This window comes from Pan troglodytes, chromosome 8 (assembly GCF_028858775.2).
Source record: "Pan troglodytes isolate AG18354 chromosome 8, NHGRI_mPanTro3-v2.0_pri, whole genome shotgun sequence".
Lineage (NCBI taxonomy): Eukaryota > Metazoa > Chordata > Mammalia > Primates > Hominidae > Pan > Pan troglodytes.
Window position 1 is genome coordinate 80,229,556 of NC_072406.2, and position 25,585 is coordinate 80,255,140.

General features: G+C 37.4%; 1 protein-coding gene and 1 pseudogene across 49 annotated transcripts in view; both read right to left on the reverse strand.

Moving 5' to 3' along the window:
• HERC4 (HECT and RLD domain containing E3 ubiquitin protein ligase 4) overlaps positions 1-25,585 on the reverse strand; it is a 154,030-nt gene that overhangs the window by 88,654 nt on the left and 39,791 nt on the right. For all 49 annotated transcript variants that reach the window (XR_010146619.1, XR_010146618.1, XR_010146617.1 and 46 more), the window contains 4 exons: positions 24,475-24,696; positions 23,286-23,377; positions 16,053-16,183; positions 4,872-5,032 (listed from right to left, as the gene is read on the reverse strand). Coding sequence is in view for 46 of the 49 variants with exons in the window: in XM_054660160.2 (XP_054516135.2) it covers positions 4,872-5,032; positions 16,053-16,183; positions 23,286-23,377; positions 24,475-24,696 (606 nt within the window). In the remaining 3 variants the exon portion in view is untranslated. The remainder of the gene's footprint in view (positions 1-4,871; positions 5,033-16,052; positions 16,184-23,285; positions 23,378-24,474; positions 24,697-25,585) is intronic.
• Positions 943-1,757, reverse strand: LOC134807144 (POU domain, class 5, transcription factor 1-like; annotated as a pseudogene).

Genomic DNA, 25,585 nt, shown 5'->3' on the forward strand with positions numbered 1-25,585 from the left:
TGCAGTAAACCGAGATTGCACTGCTGCACTTCCAGCGTGGGTGACAGAGCAAGACTCTGTCTCATTAAAAAAAAAAAAAAAAGGATGTTTATAAGATACTGTAGTCCATTGACAAGAGTTGGTTTTTCTTTTTTTTCTTTTACAGAGATGAGGGTTAATGTGGCCCCAGCTGGTCCCAAACTCCTGGCCTCAAGTGATTCTCTTGCCTTGGCTTTCCAAAGCACTGGGATTACAGGCATGAGCGACTGTGCCAGGCCAATATACTGTAGTCTATTAAGTGTGCAATAGCATTGTATCTTAAAAAAAAAATCCATATACCTTAATTTAAAATCACTTTATTGCTAAAAAATGCTAACGATCAATTGAGGCTTTGCAAGTCTTAATCTTTTTTGTTGATGGAGGGTCTCGCCTCATTGTCAACGTTGATGGCTACTGACTGATCAGGGTGGTAATTGCTGAAGGCTGGGGAAGCTGTGGCAATTTCTTAAAATAAGACAGCAACAAAGTTTGCTACATTGATTGACTCTTCTTTTCATAAAAGATTTCTCTATACCAGGAGATGCTGTATGATAGCATTTTACCCACGGAACTGCTTTCAAAAGTAGAGTCAAGCCTCTTAACCCCTGCTGCTGCTCTGTCAACTAAGTTTATGGAATATTCTAAATACTTTGTTGTCATTTCTATAATGTTCATAGCATCTTCACCAGCAGTAGGTTCCATCTCAAGAAAACACTTTGTTCATCCATAAAATATAAATGGATGAGGAGTATTTTTCTCTTTTTTCTCTCTACCTACTGTGTCCCAGTCTTCTTCATTTAAGAAAAAAGTGATACATGATATGCGGATTAAAATCAAGAGCATCACTGAACTTCACCTTCCCTCCAACCAGTTGCCCCAAACTCCCCTGCCCCCACCCTTTGTGTTCCCAATTCCTTCCTTACTGAATGAAGAACTTAATCCCAAAAGCCCTGGCACAAACTCCGGGTTCTCTTTCCCTAGCTTCCCCTCTCTCCCTGTATCCCATTCCTAGAAGGGCAGGCACCTCAGTTTGAATGCATGGGAGAGCCCAGAGTGGCGACGGAAACGGGGAAAGGCACTAAGGAACACAGTGCAGTGCAGTGCAGTGCAGTGCAATGAGGGCTCCCATAGCCTGAGGTACCAAAATGGGAGCCTGGGGCACCAAAATGGGGCCCTGAGGCCATAGGAAAGGACACTGGTGCCCTTGAGAAAGGAGACCCAACAGCCTCAAAATCCTCTCATGGTACATAATCACTGCTTGATTGCTTGCCCTTCTGGTGCCAATTACAGAACCACACTCGGATCACATCCTTCTAGAGCCCAAGCTGCTGGGCAATGTGACTGATCTGCTGCAGTGTGGGTTTCAGGCACTGCAGAAACACATTCTCCAGGTTCTCAATACTGGTTCGCTTTCTCTTTCAGGCCTGCACGAGGGTTTCGGCTTTGCATATCTCCTGAATATTTTCATTGTTGTCGGCTTCCTCCACCCACTTCTGCAGCAAGGGCCGCCGCTTACACATGTTCTTAAAGCTAAGCTGTTGAGCCTCAAAGAGGCAGATGGTCGTTTGGCTGAACACATTCCCAAATAGAACCCCCAGGGTAAGCCCCACATCAGCCTGTGCATATCCCAGGGTGATCCTCTTCTGCTTTAGGAGCTTGGCAAATTGCTCAAGTTCTTTCTGCAGAGCTTTGAGATGTCCTGGGACTGGATGAAGGGTATTTTTAATCCTAAGATTGCAGCAATTCAGTCACATTTTCAGGCTTTAGTTCTAGTTCTCTTGTTATTTCCACCATATCTATAGTTAAGTTCTTCGAATGAAGTCTTGAGCCCCTCAGTCATCCATGAAGGTTGGAATAAAATTCTTCTAAACTCTTATTGTTGATATTTTGACTTCCTCCCATGAATCAAAGACAGGGTCTTGCTCTGCCGCCCAGGCTGGAGTGCACTAGTATGATCATAGCTCACTGTAAACCTTCAGCTCCTAAGCTCAAGCAATCCTCTTGCCTAAACCTCCCAAGTAGCATGTGCCACCACACCTGGCTTTTTAAAATTATTTTTTGTAGAGACAGTGTCTCACTACATTGCCCAGGTTGGTCTCAAACTCCTGGCTTCAAGCAATCCTCTCACTTCACAAATGTTCTTAACAGTAACTGGAATGGTAAATTCTTTGAAGGTTTTCAATTTACTTTGCCCAGAACTATCAGAGGAATCACTATATGTGGTAACTACAGCCTTACAAAATGTATTTCTTAAATAATAAAACTTGAAAGTAAAAATTACTCCTTTTTCCTACGGCAGCAGAATGGATGTTCTATTAGCAGGCATGAAAACATTAATCTCCATGTATATCTCCATCTGAGCTCTAATGTGACCAGGTGCATTGTCAATAAGCAGCAGTATTTTGAAAGCAATCTTTTTACTGAGCGGTGGGTCTCAACAGTGGGCTTAAGCCCATATTAATATATTCAGTACACCATGCTGTAAACAGATGAGCTGTCATCCAGGCTTTGTTGTTCCATTTATAGAACACAGGCAGAGTAGATTTAGCGTAATTCCTGAGGGCCCTGGCATTTTCAGAATGGTAAACAAGCACTGGCTTCAACCTAAAGTCACCAGATGCATTAGACCCTAAAAGAGAGTCAGCCTGTCCTTTGAAGTTAGGCATTGACTACTTCTCTCAGCTATAAAAGAAAGTTGTAGAGGACATTTTCTTCCAATAGAAGGCTGTTTTGTCAACATTGAAAATCTGTTGTTTAGTATACCCACCTTCATCAATTACCTCAGCTAGACATGCTAGACAACTTGCTGTAGCATATACATCAGTACTTTTACATTATGGAGATGGCTTCTTTCCTTAAACTTCATGAACTAATCTTTGCTAGCTTCAAGCTTTTCTTCTGCAGCTTCCTTATCTCTCTCAGCCTTCAGAGACTTGAAGAGAGTTAGAATCTTGGTCTGGATTAGACTTTGGCTAATCCTAATGTTGTGGCTGGTTTGATTTTCTATTGGGACTACTAAAATTCTCTCCGTATCAGCAATAAGGCTGTTTTTCACTTTCTTACCATTCATGTATTCACCAGAGTAGCACTTTTAATTCCTTTAAGTTGCATTAACAACTTGGATAACTGGCACAAGAAGCCTTGCTTTCAGCCTATCTGGGCTTTTGATATGCCTTCTTCACTAAGCATAATCCTTTCTAGCTTTTGATTTAAAGTGAGAAATGTGATTTAAAGTGAGAGATCTTCTCTTCACTTACATATTTAGAGGCCATTGTAGGGTTATTAACTGGCCTAATTTCAATACTGTTGTGCCTCAAGGAATAGGAAGGCCCGAGGAGAGGAGACAGATAGGACTGGTCAGCTGGTGGAGCAGTCAGAACATAAACATTTATCAATTAGGTTTGTTGTCTTATATAGGTAAGGTTCATGGCACCCCAAAACAATTACATCAATGACCACTGATCACAGATCACCATTACAGATATAGTAACAACACAGAAGTTTTGAAATACTGTTAAGAATTACCAAAATGTGACATAAAGACACAAAGTGAGCATATATGCTGTTGGAAAAATGGTGCCAACAGACTTGCTCAATGCAGTGTTGTCAAAAAACCTTCAATTTGTAAAAATTCAGTATCAAAAATTGAGTAAAGCTTATAAGCTTTAGTAATTCTCGCAATATTTCAATATTTTTCATTATTATTTTATCTTTTATGGTGATCTCATATCACTAATTTAGCGATATAAGACAATGCATGACATGATCAGTGATCTTTGATGTTACTATTGCAATTGTTTGGATGCCACAAACCACATCCATATAATAAGAACACAGGCATGCCTCATTTTATTGTGCTTTGCTTTACTGTGCTTCTCAGATACTGTGATTTTTACAAATTGAAGGTTTGGGGCAACCCTGCATAGAACAAGTCTATCAGCACCATTTTTCCAACAGCATGTGCTCATCTCTGTGTCAGCATTATTAAGCAATAAAGTATATTTATAAACTAACGTATACACAGTCTTTTAAGACATAATGTCATTATTGCACACTTAGTAGACTACAATATAGTATAAATATAACTTTTATATGCACTAGGATACCAAAAATTTTGTGATTTGCTTTATTACGATATTTGCTTTATTGCACTATTTGCTTCATTGCAGTGGTCTGGAACTGAGCCCACAATATCTCCAAGGTATGCCTGAATTATATAGCTTAAAAAGGAAGGAAATTCTAACATGTGCTACAACACAGATGAACCTTGAGGACGTTATGCTTACTGAAATAAGTGAGTCACAAAAAGAAACACTACTATATGATTCCACTTCTTTGAGGTACCTAGCCTAGTGTTAAGTCAAATTCATAAAGACATAAAGTAGAATAGTGGTTGCCAGGCACTAGGAAGAGGAGGGAATGAAGAGTCGCTGTTTAATGCATAGAGTTTTAGTTTCCTCAAGATGAAAAGAGTTCTGGAGATTGGTTACATAATAACGTGAATATGCTTAATGCTACTTAAAAAATGGTTAAGTCTGTAAATTTTATGTTGTGCATATTTTACCACAATTTAAAATAGAAAACAAAAAACCTCCCTCCCACTGGTATCTAGCCATCTCCTAGTTCCCATATGACCCACTCTCTGTAAGTAACTTTTACTTATCCAGAATTTCCTTATGCATTTACAAGTAAATATAAGCAAATCAAACAACCATATACATTGTTCTGTATTTTGCTGTTTTCACTTAACAATATATCTTGGAATTCTTTCGCAGAAATCTTCATGATTTAAGAGCAACATTTTAACAAGAACTTCAATATATGAAGGAAAGCTTTAATATGACAGAACTTACCAATATCTGGTAGACACTGCCCATTATAAGGGTACCAATTTCCTTTTACAGTAAAGGGACTTTTCCTGTTGCTTGTTGAACCGGTTCCCAGCTGCCCATTACCACCAAGCCCAAAAGAGTAAATTCGTCCTGATGAAGGAACAAAAGCAGAAGTGTGCTGCCTAGAGTAAAATGATAGAAAACCTCAGACTTAATGTTACCTTCCAACAATTTACAATGACAAAAGCAGAGAAAATATCAAAAAAGGTAATTTTTCTTTTCAAAAAATAAATTAATAAAACCAATTGTAGTTCCAAGGCTTCTGTACAAATATTCATTAACAGCCTTAATCTATAGAATGAATTCTGCATCACATAGACAGGCTGCACGAGCATGGTCCAGAAAATTTCCACTAATGTTTAAATTTTAAACAGCCTGGGTCTATACTGAAATCCCTTACAATAAACGATTCAGCACCAGAGTAGCATCTACCTATGTTGTTCAAGGAAGTCCCCACTACTCCCCTTGTCAAGTTCTAGTCCAGAGCTGTGGTCTATGAAAGTCCTCCACTTGGGTATCACCGAATAGTTTTAGGCTAAGAAATGGGAAGTAATCTAGTACCAACCAGAAGATTGTTATATACACTTATGCATGACAGAAACAATGTTTCCTTTCTTCTGAGGAAAGTAATCTCTATATGTATGCACCAAAACTCCTCTGGAGGTACTATAGTGAAAGCAAACCTTAGAAACCACAGATGTGAAGCTAAGGATGACCCACCAATCCACTCTCAGTAAACCTATCCAACTCCTCAGAAAAAGTCTCCTTAGGCAAGCAGGGTAGTATTTCATTGCGTACCCTATCCATGAGATGGTTTTACTGAGGGGACATGGCATCTCCAGGTCTCACCCTTGTTTCTATCAGGTCTTAGATCTTGTCTCTTGCCCTAAACCTCTTTGCCATTTGTGGCATATTGTTTATAAAAGTGGCTGAAATTATCCCTCTAACCATACCCATATCTTATGCAATATGACTATTACAGTTGTTCCCAGCAAGACTGGAAATCTCTTTCTCCATGTCTTAAATCCAAGTCCTAATCTATAGCTTGCTTTGGCCAGCAGAAACAACAGTGTCTCAGTTCCGAGCCTTTGCCTCACAAGTGGCTTTATACGCTCTTTCCCTAACTATCTTTAGGAATTCTGCTCTACCATCGTAAGAATAAACCAAGGTTAGCAGCTAAAGGATGATCTACAATCTGGAACAGAGACAAACTGTCCCAGCTGAGGCCATCCTAGACTTCCAGCTCCTAGCCAGATCATCAACTGATCATCTAAGTCAGCTAAGATGAGAGCAGCCCAGTTAAGCCCGGCCAAAATTACTAAAACAAAGAACTATTAGCTAAATAATTATTTTAGATCACTAGGTTTTGGAGTCGTTCTGTTTAGCGATATAAGCTAACTAATACATTACCCAGATTGGCAAATTCTTTCAGGGTAGCTCCAAAGTCAATTCAAACTAACACCTTTGGTTTTCAAATTTCTTTTGTTTTTGCCAGGTGGAGTTCTCTTTACAACCTGGCAAACTCACACATGCTATTTTAAAGGGGTTTTGATTCAAGAGTTTTCAAGTTAGCTAGTCTGCCAGATTACTCTCCTCCCTCAGGAAGCAGCCATCTCAAAGGAATGTATTAATAGTTTGAAAATTACTGCAGTACTATTTTATTAAAACTTCTCCTCACACTGGCCTAATAAAGCACTGGTTCTTAACCCTGGCTGCAAATTTGAATCATCTTGGGGTGAATCTAGGTAAAAATATATATTTCGGCCAGGCATGGTGGCTCACGCCTATAATTCCAGCACTTTGGGAGACCGAGGCAGGTGGATCACTTGAGGTCAGGAGTTCGAGACCAGCATGGCAAACATGGCAAAACCCTGTCTCTACTAAAAATACAAAAATTAGCTGGGCACGGTGGCGTGCGCCTGTAGTCCCAGCTACTCAGGAGGCTGAGGCAGGAGGATCACTTGAACCTGGGAGGCAGAGGTTGCAGTGAGCCAAGATTCTGCCACCACACTCCAGCCTGGGCAACAGAGCAAGACTCAGTCTCAAAAATATATGTATATATGTGTGTGTAATTATAGTATAAAGTGGGGTTCAGAGCCACTGCATGAACAGAACTACCTTAAGCTCTAGATTTGATGTAAGAGCTCAAAAGCACTTCATTATACTATTGGAATGTAAACCTTTTTCTTTTGGATCATCTATTGATGGACTGACATTTTGGTAATCCTGACTGCTTCATTCAGGAGGTTTTTGACAATTATTGAATAAGGAAATAATAATACATATTTCTTTTTTAAAAATTTTATTATTTATTTTTGAGATGGAGTCTCGCTCTGTTGCCAGGCTGGAGTGCAGTGGCGTGATCTTGGCTCACTGCAACCTCCGCCTCCCGGGTTCAAGCGAGTCTCCTGCCTCAGCCTCCCAAGTGGCTGGGACTACAGGCATGTGCCACCATGCCCAGCTAATTTTTGTATTTTTAGTAGAGACGGGGTTTCACCATGTTGGTCAGGATGGTCTCGATCTCTTGACCTCGTGATCTGCCCGCCCTGGCCTCCCAAAGTGCTGGGATTACAGGCTTGAGCCACTGCACCCGGCCCAATAAGATGTCTTATAGTACTGACTACCTGGAAGTCAAACTGATCAAAATACCAGATACCTACTTACGTTTCCTGTTTAGGTTAAGTCCTTAGATCTCACTAAATAGTCGAAATTTTACCCCAGATCCAACAGTTACATGAATAAAACTGCTGAAAAGAACTGGTTTACAGAGCTAAGAATAACTATTCAAATCATGTATTACAAAGCTAAGAATAACCATTCAAATCATGTACATTTTGGCTACTAAGAATTACAAAACTGGATAACATTAAATCATTTGTGATATTTCACAAAGGACTAAGAGAGTATGTCACCCAAAATGATTTAAATTCACCACCCTGTAGTATTAAGCATGCATATTCCCATCATAGCCTGATGGTGGTTGGGCTGTATATTATATTCCCCATACCTTAACTTTAGGTTTGGCCATATAGTTTGCTTTTGGTCAACGAGATTTCAGTGAATGTGATGCAAGCAGAAGGCTTGAAATGGAATGTACAGTTGAGTTTGCCTTCTTGTGTATTTGTCTCTATCAGAAGAATACCCAGAGGCAGCCCACTGCTCCTCTGGTATAGTCCCAAGAACGAGATATGTAACAAAGCCACCCTAGCTGAAACAGTCACCCCAGTGAAGAGGCAGCCTGAAACAGAACTGCCCCAGTCAATCTCTAGCCTAAATAAAAGCTGCTCCAGATAGCCAAAGGCCCGGCTTTACTGAACCACAGAGAAAGAAAGAAACATTTACTATTACATGTCACTGACATGTTGTTTGTGCACAAGAGACCAATACAGACATTATAAATTTTATGTAAATAAGTTTATTTATTTATTTTTTTGAGACAGAGTTTTCGCTCTGTTGCCCAGGCTGGAGTGCAGTGGTGCAATCTCAGCTCACTGCAACCTCTGCCTCCTGGGATCAAGCGATTCTCCTGTCTCATCAGCCTCCCCAGAAGCTGGGATTACAGGTGCATGCCACCACACCTAGCTAATTTTTGTATTTTTAGTAGAGATGGGTTTTTTTGCCATGTTGGCCAGGCTGGTCATGAACCCCTGACCTCAGGTGATCAGTCTGCCTCGGCCTCCCAAAGTGCTGGGATTACAGGCATGAGCCACCACACCCGGCCTATGTCAATAAGTCTAAAATTAGGCAAAATGAAAAAAATTATTAGAAAAAAATTAACATTCACATAACTGACTCAAGAAATAATAAAAGCTAACTCATAGCCACTAAAGAAATTGAAGAATGTTTTTTAAATTCCAAAAAATAAAATGCCAGGCACAAATGGTTTTAATGACAAGTTGTGCCAACATTTCAAGCTGTTCTATTTCCAAAAATTAGAAAACAAAGGTACATTCCTCAATGTTATTTTATCAGACTAGAAAACCTTCCTAATAAAACCTGGTGAAAAGAATAATAAGAAAAAAATTATAGATCAAGTTCACTGATAAACAGAAATATAAGTAAGAGTCAACAGAATATTCACAAATCAAACCCAGCACTAAACAAAAAGGATAATACTTGACCAAACTGAAGTTATTCCAGAAACACAAAGCTGTTAACTAGAAAAAAAAAATCCATCAATATGCCATGTTAACAGATTAAAGGAAAAAAAATCACAAATCATTTCAATAGATACAGAAAAAACAACATTAAAAACTTAACATCCATTCACAATAAAAAAAACTAGGAATTAAAGGGAAATTAGTCTGATAGAGGTTATCTACAAAAATCTTATCAGCAAACATGATACTTAACTATCAAATACTGAAAGTTTTCCCACAGAAAGGAAATATTATGTTACAGTAAACATTATAATGGTGTCCTAAACAGCACATTAAAACAATTATATAAACACGTTAAGTATAAATAATAGAAATAACAAAACTGAATTGACTCACAGATGGTATGACTATGTACATGAGTAAGTTATTAATAAGAGTTTAGCAAGGTGGTTGTATTTAAAATCAATATGTAAATATCAACTATTTCTACATGCCAGTGATTCCTCAGAAAGTGGAAATAAAAATATAATACCATTAAAGACGCACCTAGGAACGGAACTACGAAAAGATATGCATGACCTCTATGATGAAAATTTTAAAACATTTTATTATAAGACATTAAAGAAGTTTGGATGTTGATTATTAGAAAAGTTAATATTACAAAGATAACAACTTTTCCCCAAATTAACCTAGAGATTCAATGCACTACCAATCAAAATCCCACAAGGCTTTTTTTTTTTTTTTTTTTGAGAGAACTTCACAGACCTATGCTAAAATTTATACAAAAGTAATAAAGGTCATCATCAGCCAAAGCATTCTTTCTTTTTTTTTTTTTTGAGATGGAGTTTCACTCTTGTTGCCCAGGCTGGAGTGCAATGGTGCGATCTCGGCTCACTGCAACCTCCGCCTCCTGGGTTCAAGCAATTCTCCTGCCTCAGCCTCCCAAGTAGCTGGGATTACAGGCATGTGCCACCACGCCCGACTAATTTTGTATTTTTAGTAGAGACAGGGTTTCACCACGTTGGTCAGGCTGGTCTCAAACTCCCGACCTCAGGTGATCCACCCGCCTCGGCCTCCCAAAGTGCTGGGATTACAGGTGTGAGCCACTGCGCCCGGTCCAGCCAAAGCATTCTTAAAGAACAGAAGAATAACAAGGAGTCACTTTACCACAAATAGAAGAAGTTATTATGGTGTCTATATAGTGTTTAGTGGCACAGGGGCAGGCATATACATTGAAAAATTAGAGATCACAGAAAGATCCATGTACATACAACAGCTTATGGCAACAGTGACACCATACAGTAGGAGGGTGAAGAATTTTCAAAAATGGAGCTAGACAGGGGGATTCTTGGAAAATCGTGGAATAAGAAGCACCGAGAATCTGTTTCCCACCTGGACAACAATTACACTGACAGAATCTGTCTGACAGAACCATTCTGCAACTCTGGAGTGTATGCACAGTTTGTTATTTCCAAGAGAAGAGTTGGATGGCAAATTCTGGTTAATTTCAATTTCAGATGATAGCATGGTAGCAGTTACCCACTCCTTACTCCTGTGTAAGGCAGCCATGAACAGCTTCCAGGAGCAGCCTGTATGCAACTTGTAGAAGCCAGGGTGGGCAATAACAACTTTGTCCGTTTTAGGAACTGGTGCCCTGATCACTGATTGGTGCTTCTGATCACCAAGGTGCAGAAAGGCAGGCAATCACTGTTGTATACTCTCCCATTCTGGCTAAAGAGACTTCCAAGGAATTCAAAGGGCTGATGCCTTTCTCTTTTTTTCTTCTACTCTCCTTCCACCCCCACCTTTCATTTTTTCCTTATTTCTTTGGGGAGCCAGGCATTTAAGGTCTAGAACATTAAAAAGCAACCACATTTATGGGTGAATTTAGAATGTCACTGTGCATTAGCAGGGAAAGGTATAGGCTAAGAAAAGATCTGCAAAGACCTCATTTTTATACCTCAGGGTGACTCCTGACACAGATAAAACCTACAATGATCAAAAACCAAAAATCAGCAAACTCTGGCAAAGGGGGAGAATCTGATTTCCAGTTACCATATTATTAAATGTCCAGTTTTCAAAAAACATCATGAGACATACAAAGTAGTAGGAAAGGGTGGCCCATTCAAAGAAAATATAAGCCAACAATAGAAACTACCCCTGAGAAAGGTCAAATGGCAGACCTAAAAGACAAAGACTAAATCAAACATCCTAAAGATGCTCAAAGAACTAGAGTAAGACGTGTAAAAAGAAAAAAAAAAGTATGAACAAAACGGAAATATCAATCAAAAAGAAAAACTAAAAAAAAATGTTGGAGTTGGAAAGTACAATACCTGAAATAAAAAATACACTAGAGAGATTTGAAGGCAGATTTCAGCAAGCAGAAGAAAAATCAGCAAACGTAAAGATAGGACAGTTGCAATTATTGAGTCTGTGGAACAGAAAATCTTAAAAAAAGTGCAGAGAGCCTAGGGGAACCATAGGATACCATTAAGCAGACCAACATAAGCACTGTAGAATTCTCAGAAGAATAGAGCAAGAGAGAGATTATTTGAAGAAGTAATAGCCAAAAACTTCCCAAATATGGGGAAAGACATGAATCTAAACATCCATAAGCCCCAATGAATTCTATGCAGGATAAACTCAGAGACCAAAGACACACAGTTCAATCAAAATGCTGAAAGACAAAGAATCTTGAAAGCAGCATGAAAGAAGCAGGATTCTCAATAAAATACTTAAGAACTGAATTCAGCAGCACACTAAAAGGGTTACATACTATGACCACAACCAAGTGAGAGTTATTCCTGGAATGCAAAGCTGGTTCAACATATGAAAATTAATATATGTAATCAATGTAATATATCAAATTAACAGATTGAAGGAGGAAAAGACACACACAATCATCTGAATTGATGCAGAAAAAGTACTTGCTTTTCCTGTAAGATCAGGAATAAGGATGCCTGCTTTCACCACTTCTATTCAACATAATCTTGGAAGTTCTAGCCAGAGCAATTTTGCAAGAATAAGAAATAAAACGCTGCGTGCAATGGCTCATGCCTGTAATCCCAGCACTTTGGGAGGCCAAGGTGGGCAGATCACCAGAGGTCAGGAGTTCAAGACCAGCCTGACCAACATGTAGAAACCCCATCTCTACTAAAAAAAACAAAATTAGTCGGGTGTGGTGGCACATGCCTGTAATCCCAGCTACTCGGGAGGCTGAGGCAGGAGAATCGCCTGAACCCAGGAGGCAGAGGTTGCGGTGAGCTGAGATCATGCCATTGCACTCCAGCCTGGGCAACAAGAGCAAAACTCCACCTCAAATAAATAAATAAATAAAAGGCATTCATTCAAATTGGAAAGAAAAAAAAATCTCTGTATGCAGATGATATGATCATATATGTAGAACACACTAAAGATTCCACACAAAAATTGTTAAAACTAATAAACTTTGCAAAGCAGGAGGATACAAAATCTACACACAAAAATTAGCTGTATTTCTATACATTAACAATGAACAATTTGGAAGGAAATAAAATTTTATTTAAAACCTATCATAAAGAATAAAATACTTAGGAATTAACAAGAAGGCAAAAGATTTGTAAAATAAAACTAAAAAATACTGGTGAAAGACATTAGAGACAAATAAATGGAAAGAAACAGCATTGTCATGGACTGGAAGACAAATTGTTAAGATGTCAATGCTACCCAAAAGAATGTACAGACTCGGCCAGGTGTGGTGGCTCACGCCTGTAATCCCAACACTTTGGGAGGCCGAGGCGGGCGGATCACCTGAGGTCGGGAGTTCGAGACCAGCCTGACCAACATGGAGAAACCCCATCTCTATTAAAAACACAAAATTAGTCGGGCGAGGTGGCGCATGCCTGTAATCCCAGTCACTTGGGAAACTGAGGCAGGAGAATCGCTTGGTCCCGGGAGGCAGAGGTTGCAGTGAGCCAAGATCATGCCATTGCATTCCAGCCTGAGCAACAAGAGCAAAACTCCATCTCAAAATAAATAAATAAATAAATAAATAAATAAAATTCAAATAGATCAAAGACCTAAATGTAAAAGGTAAAACTATAAAACTCTAAGAAGCAAACAGGGAAATGCTTCATGACATTGGATTTGGCAATGATTTCTTAGATATGACACCAAATGCATAGCCAACAAAAGAAAAAATAAACAAACTGGACTTCATACAATTTTAAAGCTTCATGCATCAAAAGACACTATCTATAGAATACAACCCACAGAATGAAAGAAAATATCTGCAAATATCTGATAAGGGATTAGTATCTAGAATATATAGAGAACTCTGAAAACTCAACAACAACAAAACAGCCAGATTCAAAAATGGGAAAAACACTTTAACTGACATTTCCCCTAAAGATGTACAAATGGTCAACAAGTATATAAAAATATGCTCAGCTCACTAATCATTGGGAAAATGCAAATCAAAACCACAGGAGATAACATGTTACACGTATTAAAATAGGTATTATAAAAAAAAAAGAAAAAGGCAAAATGAGAAAATAACAGTGTTGGTGAGGATGTAGAGAAACTGAAACCCTGTACACTTTTGGTGGAAATATAAAACAGGGCAGTTACTATGAGAAACAGTATGGCAGTTCCGACAAAAATTAAAAACAGAATTGCCATATGAACCACCAATTCCACTTCTGGGTATATGCCCAAAAGAACTGAAAGTGGGGTCCTGAAGGGATGTTTTAATATTCATGTTCATAGCAACAATACTCACAATAAGATAAAACACAAAAGTAACCCAAGTGTCCATCAAAAGATGAATGCACAAGCAAAATTAGCATATATACACAATGGAATGCTGTTCAGCCTTTTAAAGGGAGGAAATTCTGACATATATAGAAGGAAATTCTACAACATGGGTGAACCTTGATGACACTATGCTGAGTGAAATAAGTCAGTCACCAAAAGACAAACACTGTAAGAGTCTACCTATATGAGATACCTACAGGAGTTAAATTCACAGAGACAGGAAGTAGAATGGTGGCTGCCACAAGAGAGTATGGAGAATAGGGAGTCATTGTTTAATGGGTATAGAGCTTCAGTTGTGCAAGATAAAAAGAATTCTAGAGATGAACGGTGATGATGGTTTCACAACAATATTAATGTACTTAATACCATGGACTGTATACTTAAAAATAGTTAAGGTGGTAAATTTTGTTGTATGTATTTCCCACAGAAATTTTTAATGGTGCTAGGGTAATTGACTATTTATATTTTTAAAAAGTTGATTCCTTACTTGAACATTATACTGTCCTCCCCAAAATAAATCAACTTCAGATAACTTACAGACCTCCATGTAAAAGGCAACACTATGTTTTTGAAGATAACAGAGACGATTACTTTTATGCCTTCAGGTAGGAAAATATTTCTTAGGAAATAAATGGCACTATTAAGTAAAATATTAATAAATTCATCTACATTAATATCTAAAACTTCTGTTCATCGAAAGACAACAGAATGAAAATGACAAGATAAGGCAAAACATGGAAAGACATCTGTAAAACATATGCCCAATAAAGAACTTTTATCCCTGTATTGAGAAACATTATGAACTTGTATCTACACTATATAAATAACTACTATGAATCAATTTTTATATCCTGAGGAAATGTAAGTGGCCAATAAACATATGAAAAGGTACTCAAGTAAGTCATGGAAATGTATATTCAAATTATGAAATAACAATAAATATCCAAGAAATTAGCAAAAAGTCTGACAATACTAACTGGTGACAAGTACAAGAGCATCAGGAATTCTCATACACTGCTAATGGGAATATAAACTGGTAAAACCACCTGGGAAATATGGTTTAACCTACAAAATTCAAATTAAGTGTCCTCTATAACCCAGTAATTCCATTCTGGGTGTATATGAAGGTTAACATATACCATATAATAAAAGTGCAAAGCAACATTATTCATAATTGCCAAAAACTGGCAACACGCAAATGTCCATCAGCAATAGAATGAGTATATTATATATGTATAAAATTGAATAAAAAACATTAATGAGGCCTAATGATGGAGAACCATAACTACATAAAAATCGTAAAAGTCTGATGTTAAGAGGAAAAAAAGAATCACCAAAGAATACTTACAGTGTGATTACACGCATTTGAAGCTAATAGTTGATAAAACTAAACTATTGTATAGCTATACATACAAGGTAGAAAAACATTAAGCAAGGTGATCAAAATTAAATTAAGTGGTCAAAAAAGGTACATTTTGCTACTTGGGAGTCTGCTCAATTTAATTCCCCCAAAGATGAAGCTCAACTCAAAGACTCTTCTATTTATTCCCAAGACCTAAGAATCAACAGATGAAGCTCAATGTCAAAGACTCTTCTGTTTACTCCCAAGAACTCAGAATAAGGAGAATTAGGAGATTATTGGTTTAATTATACCAATCAAACATTCGTCACATTAATTCTGTCTTAATTAACTGGTCGATCTCTTCACCCTTTAAGGAAAAAAGGTAAGCCTGGGCAACATAATGAGACCTTGTTGCTACTAAAAATTAAAAAAATAAAATTAGCTGGGCATGGTAGTGCATGCCTGTAGTCCCAGCTACTCAAAAGCCTGAGGCAAGAGGATCACTTGAGCCCAGGAGATTGAGGCTGCAATAAGCCATAATTGTGGCACTCCAGACTGGGTGACAGAGCAAGACTCTATCACCCCAAAAAGGAAAGAAAAGAAAAGAAAAAAAGGTGGAAAAGAGAAAGAAAGAAGCCTTTCGAGTGTGATATCAACTACAATAAATATAATATTACATATACACTATTAACATCTTGCCTCAGCTAAATCTGTTCAAGTAAAGATAAATAAAATAACAGTAAAAAAGATGTTTCTCCTGTTACTATGACTCCTCAGTGGCAAAATAGGTATTTTGGGGGCAGAATGTGTTTCCTCAGATTATTAGGATCTCTGAAACTATTCAATAAGCAATCCCTAAACAACTGCAGTTTAGAGACCAAAATGCTCTTTTACATAACACCTTACCGTCCACAAGCAATCTGAGTGACAATGCTTCCCATAAGTTCAAAAACTTTCCTTGGGTTTATTTCATGACTGGTAGAATTATGGCCCAACTGACCATACCCTCCAGCTCCAAAAGTAAACACTCCACCTTCCTAAAAAAAGACAAAACCCCTTATCATTAGAAGGCATGATAAAAGAAAATAACTGATCTCCAGAAAAATAAGTCCAAATCTTTAATATAAACTCATTTTTCTCTTCTAAGAACTGTCTTCACAATTTAACAGACAGATGGCTCTTTCAAAGTAAAATGTCATAAAACTATGAGAATTCCAGGTAATGATGTTTTCACCGTTATAAAATATTTAGACACTGAAGAGATACAAATAATTATTTATTTGCATTGCCTTTCATTATCATTATACTGTCTTGCTGAATTCCACATACATATATATAATTTCACGAAACCTAAAAATGGTATCATCTTCACTTTTCAAGGTAGTTACTGCCTTACATAAATGCACTGCAAAAAGAGTACATGTAACCAGAGTGCATAAATAGAGCAATTTTTATTTACTTATTTATTTTTTCAGACAGGGTCTTGCTCTATCACCCAGGCTTGAGTGCCGTGGCATGATCATGGCTCACTGCAGCCTCAACCTCCTGGGCTCAGGTGATCCTCCCACCTCAGCCTCCTAAGTAGCTGGGAGTGCAGGCATGCACCACCACATCTGGCTAATTTTTTACTTTTTTGTAGAGATGGGGTTTTCCTGTATTGCCCAGGCTGGTCTCGAACTCCTGGGCTCAAGCAATCCTCTTGCCTTGGCCTCCCGAAGTGCTGGGATTACAGGCATGAGCCACCGTGCATGGCCTTACAGAAATTTTTAGCATACAGTTGCTATAATATACAGATGTCTTTAAAAAAAACTCCCCATAAAAACATATAACTGAAGCAGGTGGATCACTTGAGGTCAAGAGTTTGAGACTAGCCTGGCCAACATGGTGAAACTCTGTCTCTACTTAAAACACAAAAATTAGGGCCAGATGTGGTGGCTCACGCCTGTAATCCCAGCACTTTGGGAGGCCGAGGCAGGTGGGTCACGAGGACAGGAGATCGAGACATCCTGGCTAAAAAGGTGAAACCCTGTCGCTACTAAAAATGCAAAAAAATAGCCAGGCATGGTGGCACAGACCTGGAGTCCCAGCTACTTGGGAGGCTGAGGCAGGAGAATTGCCTGAACCCGGGAGGCAGAGGTTGCAGTGAGCCGAGATCACGCCACTGCACTCCAGCCTGGGCGACAGAAAAAGACTCCGTCTCAAAAAAAAAAAAAATTAGTTAGGCATGGTAGTGGGTGCCTGTAGTTCCATCTACTTTGGATGCTGAGGCAGAATCGCTTGAACCCAGGAGGCACAGCTTGCCATGGGCCGAGATCATACCACTGCACTCCAACCTGGGCAACAAAACAAGATTCTGTCACAAAACAAACAAACAAAAAAACATATAACATATAACTAATTAAATAACTAAACTATAACTAAATTAGAAGTTCTGTATTGGAAAAAATCTGTGATAACACAATCACAATTAGTATTCTTCAGTTCAACTGCTTTTCTTCATAACTGTAGCTATATATGCAACTTTATATCCTGCTTTCATCATTTAATAGCGTTACTACATACTGTTATATGAGAACATTCATTTTTCTTTTTTTATCACAGAAAATTTCAAGCAAATACACAAGGTAAAGAGAAAATATAGTAAATCACCATATAACCATCACTCAGTTTCAATAACTGGCAAAAGGTTGGTTATTTTGTTTCACTGGTGTCTCCCTTTCCCTTTTGGGGGTATTTTCAAACAAAACAAAAAGAACTTGAGTACTTTAAAGCAAACTGTGGTCATCAAATCATTTCACCCACAAATGTGTATCTTCAACAGCATATATCTGTAACCGACAAAAGTATATAACCACCATACTATATCACGTTCACAAAATCAATACTAATTTCTTAATATCAGCTAATAACTAGGCCATGTTTAAATCTTCCTGATTATTTTATTGCATCATGTCACAAAGCATATGTCTGCTTTGTTAGTGAAGTTAAAAATAAGTAAGTCGGGTGGGGCACGGTGGCTCACGCCTATAATCCCAGCACTTTGGGAGGCTGAGGCGGGCGGATCATTTGAGGACAGGAGATCGAGGCCATCCTGGCCAACATGCTGACACTTCGTCTCTACTAAAAACACAAAAATTAGCCGGGCGTAGTGGTGTGTGCCTGTAATCCCAGCTACTCGGGAGGCTGAGGCAGGAGAATCACTTGAACCCAGGAGACAGAAGCCTGAAGTGAGCCAAGATCACACCACTGCACTCCAGCCTGGGCAACACAGTGAGACTCCATCTCAAAAAGAAAAAAATTATATATATATAACACATATATTTTTATTATATATATTATATTTTTTATTTTATATATATATAATAAAAATAAGTCAAAGTGTGTCAGCCTGATACATCCCCATTAGGTTTAATGGTCTTTGCCTAGATCCATTATTTCATCAGGGAGTGTAAAATGGTGATTTTTCTAGTTTTATTATTTTTCCTAGAGTTATGAGCTGGAATTCTTCTATAAATAACTTAACTCATTAACTATTAAATTACCTAAAATACAATTTGCAAATGAAAGGCAGAATACTTGATTCTTTCCCATTATTGACCAGTTAAAAAAAAAAATGAGTGTTGTCCTAGCAACTACCAAAGGTAAGCAGTAAGTTTTGCTTATATTGATTTGCAAGAAGAGAAGATCACTACAAACATTCATGGATTTTTTTATAGATCTGATGTTTTCCATTTTTTGCAGTCATTATTTCTTCTTGATATCCAGTGAAACCTCCTTCAAGTTGTTCTTCTGACAGGACCGTAGTAATCTTTGCTTTTTTGTAACACAAAATGCCCAAAGGTATTCTTATACGTATTTTTTGCCCTAGACATGGGATCGGACTCTTCTCTAAGAAGCCCTGGTTCCTTTTAGTGGAGAATCTACAACAATCAAGGGATTATCATTGTGTCCAGATTATACATGGTTCATCACTTCTAGGACCTTTCAGTCGTTATGGCAAAATGAAAACAAAAACAAAACAAAAAGCATATTCTTGGAGAAAAATAAATGAGTTCATACTAACACTTGCGATTCAAAGTAAAGATCACAAGGTTTTAACTTAATTCCTACAGTTTTATACCTATCTCTTTTCTCTTAAGCTGAAAATCATAGTTTATAATACAGTAAAATAACTACTTCTTTGCTTTCTCCTATTTATATGTACTATATTGGAATTTATTTGCTATTAGCAAATTTACTTCTAGCAGTAAGACTACAGAATGCACACTTGCAATCCCAGCATTTTGGGGGGCTGAGGTGGGAGGCTCGCTTAAAACCAGGAGTACCAGACCAACCTAGGCAATAATGCGAGACACCATCTCTACAAAAAATAAAAAATAAAAAAATTAGCCAGGCACAGTGGCGCCCGTAGCTCCAGCTACTCAGGAGACTGAGGTGGGAGGACTGCTTAAGCCCAGGAATTCGGTCATAGCTTCAGTGCACTATGACTGTGCCACTGCACTCCAACTTGAGCAAGAGTGAGACCCCATCTCAGGAAAAAAAAAGTTACAGAATGCAGTTTAAGGGCCAGGTGCAGTGGCTCACGCCTATAATCCTAGCATTTTGGGAGGCCAAGGCAGATGGATTTCTTGAGGTCAGGAGTTCAAGACCAGCCTGGCTAACACGGTGAAACCCCATCTCTACTAAAAATACAGAAAATTAGCCGGGCGTGGTGACGCACGCCTGTAGTCCCAGGTACTCAGGAGGCTGAGGCAGGAGAATCACTTGAACCCAAGTGGTGGACGTTACAGTGGGCCGAGATTGCACCACTGTACTCCAGACTGGGTGACAGAGCAAGACTCCATCTCAAAAAAAAAAAAAAAAAAGAAAAAGAAAAAGAATGCAATTTAAGATTTCTTTGTGGATTTAGTTTATCCTTAGTGTATTTCCCCCAGTGATATACAGCAAAATGCTGTATTTTAAAATCACCTAAATATTTCTGGTGTAGTTGTGCCACTAACTTGTTAGTTTTCAATTTTTAAGGACGAATATTTATATAATTTTTTAATGTATTATATATATTTTTATTTATATAATTTACATATAATTTTTACATATATATATAAAACTTTGCTTTTTTTTTGAGACAGAGTCTCGCTGTTGACCAGGCTGGAGTACAGTGGCACAGCCTCAGCTCACTGCAACCTCCACCTCCCAGGTTCAAGCTATTCTCCTGCCTCAGCCTCCCGACTACCTGGGATTACAGGCGCCTGCCACCATGCCCGGCTAATTTTTTGTATTTTTAGTAGAGACAGAGTTTCACCATGTTGGCCAGGATGGTCTCGAACTCCTGACCTCGTGATCTGCCTGCCATGGCCTCCCAAAACACTGGGATTACAGGTGTGAGCCACTGTGCCCGGCCATAATTTTGCTTTTTAATCACATGTAACAGTTTCTAGATTCCAAAGTCAAAAATTGTAAGGCAAGGCACATTTGTTCTGGCTATTAATTTTAAATTTACTGTATTTTTAAAAACATATAAAGCCAGGTGCAGGATTACACACCTGTAATCCCAGCATTCTGGGAGGCAGAGGCGGGCAGATCACTTGAGGTCAGGAGTTCAAGACCAGCCTGGCCAACAGGGTGAAACCCCATCTCTACAAAAAAATACAAAAAATAGCCGGGTGTGATGGCGCATGCCTATAATCCCAGCTACTTTGGAGGCTGAGGCATGAGAATCACTTGAACCTGGGAGGCAGAGGTTGCAGTGAGCCAAGATCACACCACTGTACTCCAGCCTGGGTGACAGAGTGAGACCGTGTCCAAAAACAAAAACAAAAACAAACAAATATACATGGCATATAATATATGTTCATATTTTGGTCCCTTTCTTACAGAAAGCTGTTCCATACACCTTGCTCTTTTCACTTAGCAATATATCCTAGAAATCATTCCACAGCATAAATACCTCATTCTGTTTTACACTTCACTGTACTTCATTACAGGGATGTACCACAATTTATTTAACTCATGGACATTTGGATTTCTTCTAGTCTTTTGCCATTAAAAGGTCACAGTAAATGGTCTTGTGCATACACAATTTCAAATCTTTGGGGTAGATTCCTAAAAGTGGGACTGCTAAATCAAAATGTGTATTTGTATGTGATTTACAGAATACATCTGCAAATAAACTTGAAAAAAATGTGACATCTTTATGGAAGTATCCTCATATCTATAAACATGGTATGTCTTTCCATTTATTCTGTTTTTAAAAGTTGGTTTTAAAATCTTTCCTATTGCAGTTTTCCTAAGGTAGGTTTTGTACAGAAAACTTCTTCATAAAGCAATCTTAATCTATTTACTATTTCCAAGAAATTCTTCCAGAAAAGCAAGACATATGGATATGGAACAGGTATTTTAACTTAAATCAAGGGAAAATAAAATATTTTACTCTGGGGATATTTACAACTATCTAATTTTGTTAAAAATAATGTACACCCAAAATTCCAATAAACAAATATCACTAGCTACTATCTTCTGAGAGAAGAATACAAAAGATTAAGAGAATTAGCATTTCTTAAAACTAAATAGACATAAAAAGTTACTTATCCTAGAACATTAGGATGAATGGTTATCTGAAAGGCTGAATTTGAAAAGCATTAACATTGTTAGTCTTTCTGCCATAAAATTAGTTTTTGGAATGACACCACACGATATTTTTTATATTTTGATAAATTTCTTCCAAATACCAATAACAAAAAAGGACAAGTAAAATTTAAGACTCGCCAACAGGAATAAATAAGACTTCAGTGATTACATTTGTTATCTGAATGCCAAAATCAATAAAATATGATATTAGGTTGGTGCAAAATTAATTGCAGTTTTTACCATTAATGGCAAAAAAATGAAATTACTTTTGCGCCAACCTAATAATAAGATTGGCAGGTATAATAATCCTTCCTTACTAAAAGGCAAGTACTACAAAATACTTTAAAATTAACTTTCATAATTGGTCATTATATTTTTAAAAGTGCCTTGAGTTCACTATATTTGACAATAACGAGGAATAATTATTGTCCTGCTAAAATTCCCAAGTAGAAATATAATGCAGAATTTTAAAGCCTGATTAGAAGTTAATGCCTCTTTTTTTTTGAAACGAGGTCTCACTCTTTGTCTCCCAGGCTGCAGTGCAGTGGTGCGATCTCGACTCACTGCAAACTCTGCCTCCCGGGTTCAACTGATTTTCCTGCCTCAGCCTCCGGAGTAGCTGAGGATAGGTGCCTGCCGCCATGCCCAGCTAACTTTCGTATTTTTAGAAGAGACAGAGTTTCACCAAGTTGGCCAGGCTGGTCTTGAACTCCTGACCACAGGTGATCCACCTGCCTCAGCCTCCCAAAGTGCTGGGATTACAGGCATGAGCCTCTGTGCCCGGACGTTAATGTCTTTTTACCAATTTTATATACTATGTAAGACCAAAAAAAATAAAGAAATTTAACCAGTTTCTAATTTGACCAATGAAAAACTTTACATTAACATGACTGCAATAAATAATTATCTGGTAAAGGTTAACTGAATGCTTTCATTTTCATCTAACTTCTAGTCACTCGAGAACTAAACAGTACTGATACTCAATTGGCACATACCCAAGACAGTGAGAGGTCAGAGTTAAAGCCATTGATAAGACTGTGATCACTGTAACTGCTTGCACAATACTTGGCCTATGAATAACAGAGAAATTCATCTCCTCTATTGCTTGTATGAAGTATTTATAAGCCAAATGGAAACTACATTCAAATTAGGCTGAGCTACACGATATAAATGGGTTTGATGCATATATCATGGCAAGCTTAATGAACTAAAATGGAATAATTTTATTCAAAGTATGACCTTAAGCAGTATTTCATATAAAGCTGAAAAATTCAGCAATATACTATCATCACATATAATAGTATATCAGAATTCACATTTTATAACATAAAACAACATTGAAAAATAAGGTAAATTTTTTTCAAGAATAATCTAAGTCTTTTTTCCCAGATAAATTATTTTTGAAATACCAATAACACTCAAGTTAAAACTTGAGAAAATACCATGAGAACATTCATTAATTATGAAAGAACTATGATGAGTAATAATAAAGAAGTTTTAAAAGTACAATACCTTGGTTAGAGCAGCAGTATGATCTTCTCCACAACAAATATAAACTATTTTCTGAGATCTTAGTGACTTTAGTAAATTAGGAACATACCTATCTGAAAATTCCAACAAGAGATGTTAATAGTATTTTTAAAATCAACTCATCTAGATGTGTTTCCTCTATAGCTTGCCAAGCTCAGTAGATAGTTGTGACTAAATAATTTTAACTATGATTCGATGATTTTGTAGTACAAGCTTACTAAGTCAGGTTCCCAGGCCTATCCATACTATTGCGATAAAGGAGGGACTTAAAGAGTTAAGTGCTAAACAGCCAATATGCCAGTCTGCAAAGGACTCAGAAATCAAGAAATTTCAAAATTATCTAACTGCTTCTAATTTTCCACACATACACATCATTCTTTATATTCACTTCATGATAGTTATACCCACAGGATCCTACTTAAAAGCCTGGAAAAAAAAAATGTACTTTAGGCTGTTTTGTAGCAGAAAAGATACATGATATCCTAATATGACATATTTTTCTTATGCAAAACAAGGTATTCTTTAATTCTTTCTGAAAGTATTGTTTGCTTTCATTACTAGTTGTTACTAGATTAACAACTCACTTTTGTCCATTTCAGTCATTACAATTACACTGAGCTATAAGAAATTAGCTTTTGTAAGTCAAATACTGGCATTCAACTCAATGTAATCATAAAAAAATAAGTTCCAAGATCCCAACTTGTTTCAGTTACAATTTTTTCAAATTCAAAATGTTTAAGACTTTAGCATCAATGTTAAAAGTGAAGCCCAGCCAAAGATTAATTTAACAGCCCAAATCATTTAAATATTTCCTTGAAAAACTCAAAGATTAACACTTCATGTTACTTCCCCAGAATAATTTTACAGCTTTTTTCCACTAACAGTGGCCAATAATGGATTAACAATTTGAAGTAATGTTTTTCAATTGTCTTTTAATAAACATCCAATACTAAACATCTTGTCCAGATATACTTTTTATAGTTCTTTAATGAAAAAAGGATATTTTGTATCTTCCCACTGCATTCCCCAAATGGAATTTTTAAATAACATCTCATCCCCACCTCTATACTAGGGAAGATACATTTCTCTCTTACACTAAGAATCACTGATCTATCTTAAAAGATCATCTCTTTCAAAAAGTACACTTAAATTATACATAATGAGAACCTACCATTTTCATCATTAAGACCTAGCTGACCAAACTTGTTGCGTCCCCATCCAAAGATAGCTCCAGAAAGGGTGAGTACAAAACTATGGGCTCCTCCTGCTGCAACTTGCATGAAAGGGATTCCAAGCAAAGACTTAAGCAGCTGCGGTGAAGTTTGCTTTTTACAGTCAGTACCTAAACCCAATTGGCCATATTTATTCTGTCCCCAACAGAAGACTTCACTTGCTGTAAAACAGTAATGGAAAAATTAACCATTTTTCTCACATGCAAAAAAATTTAATTTGAAAATAATCATTTCATTTCAAATTTCATATAAAGAATATTATTTTGGGATATTCTGCCTATCATCAAAAGAATATAAATATTATTTTTAGCAATTATACTTATTTCTTATATGAACATATACTACTACCTAGAAGAACATTCAGTATTAGTACACTTTAAGTTTGATTGACTACACAGATGAACAGGTGAGTCACATAACAAGGAGTAATCTCATTTCCTTATGCCCCTCCACAGTCCCCTTTTAATATTCCTCAAGTCTCGTTTTTATTTTATAGTTTCTCCCAAGAGGCACTCATTCAAGCTCAAACTTTAATAACTATCTGCTGATCACATTCAAAATTTTAACACTAGCCCAAACCTCTCCTGAGCAAAAAACCCACATAACCCATTGTTTACCTGACACTATACTTGGAAATTTCAAAGGAACTTCTAACTTAGGATGCCCCAGACTGAATTCATGACCCCCATCCTACTTCCCTGGACCTCTTTCCAGTGTTCCCCATTTTGGTAAATAACATCATAAGTGACTCAGTAGCAAAAATTATAAACCTAGGGAGTCTTCCTTAATACTCCTCTCTCTCTTTTTTTTTTTAACCTCCCACATACCCAGTCTATCATATATCACCAAAATTTACATCCAGTTTTCTTCCTAAAGAAAAATACGGCAAATAGATCCATTCCTCACCATCTTAACTGATTCCTATAATAGTTTTCCCTGCCTGTCACTTTTGCTCCCATATTGTCATTGTATTTTGCAACTTTAGACATCCTTTTATTAAACTAACTGCACTAAATAACTGATACACTAATAATTTTTTTTTAAATTGAA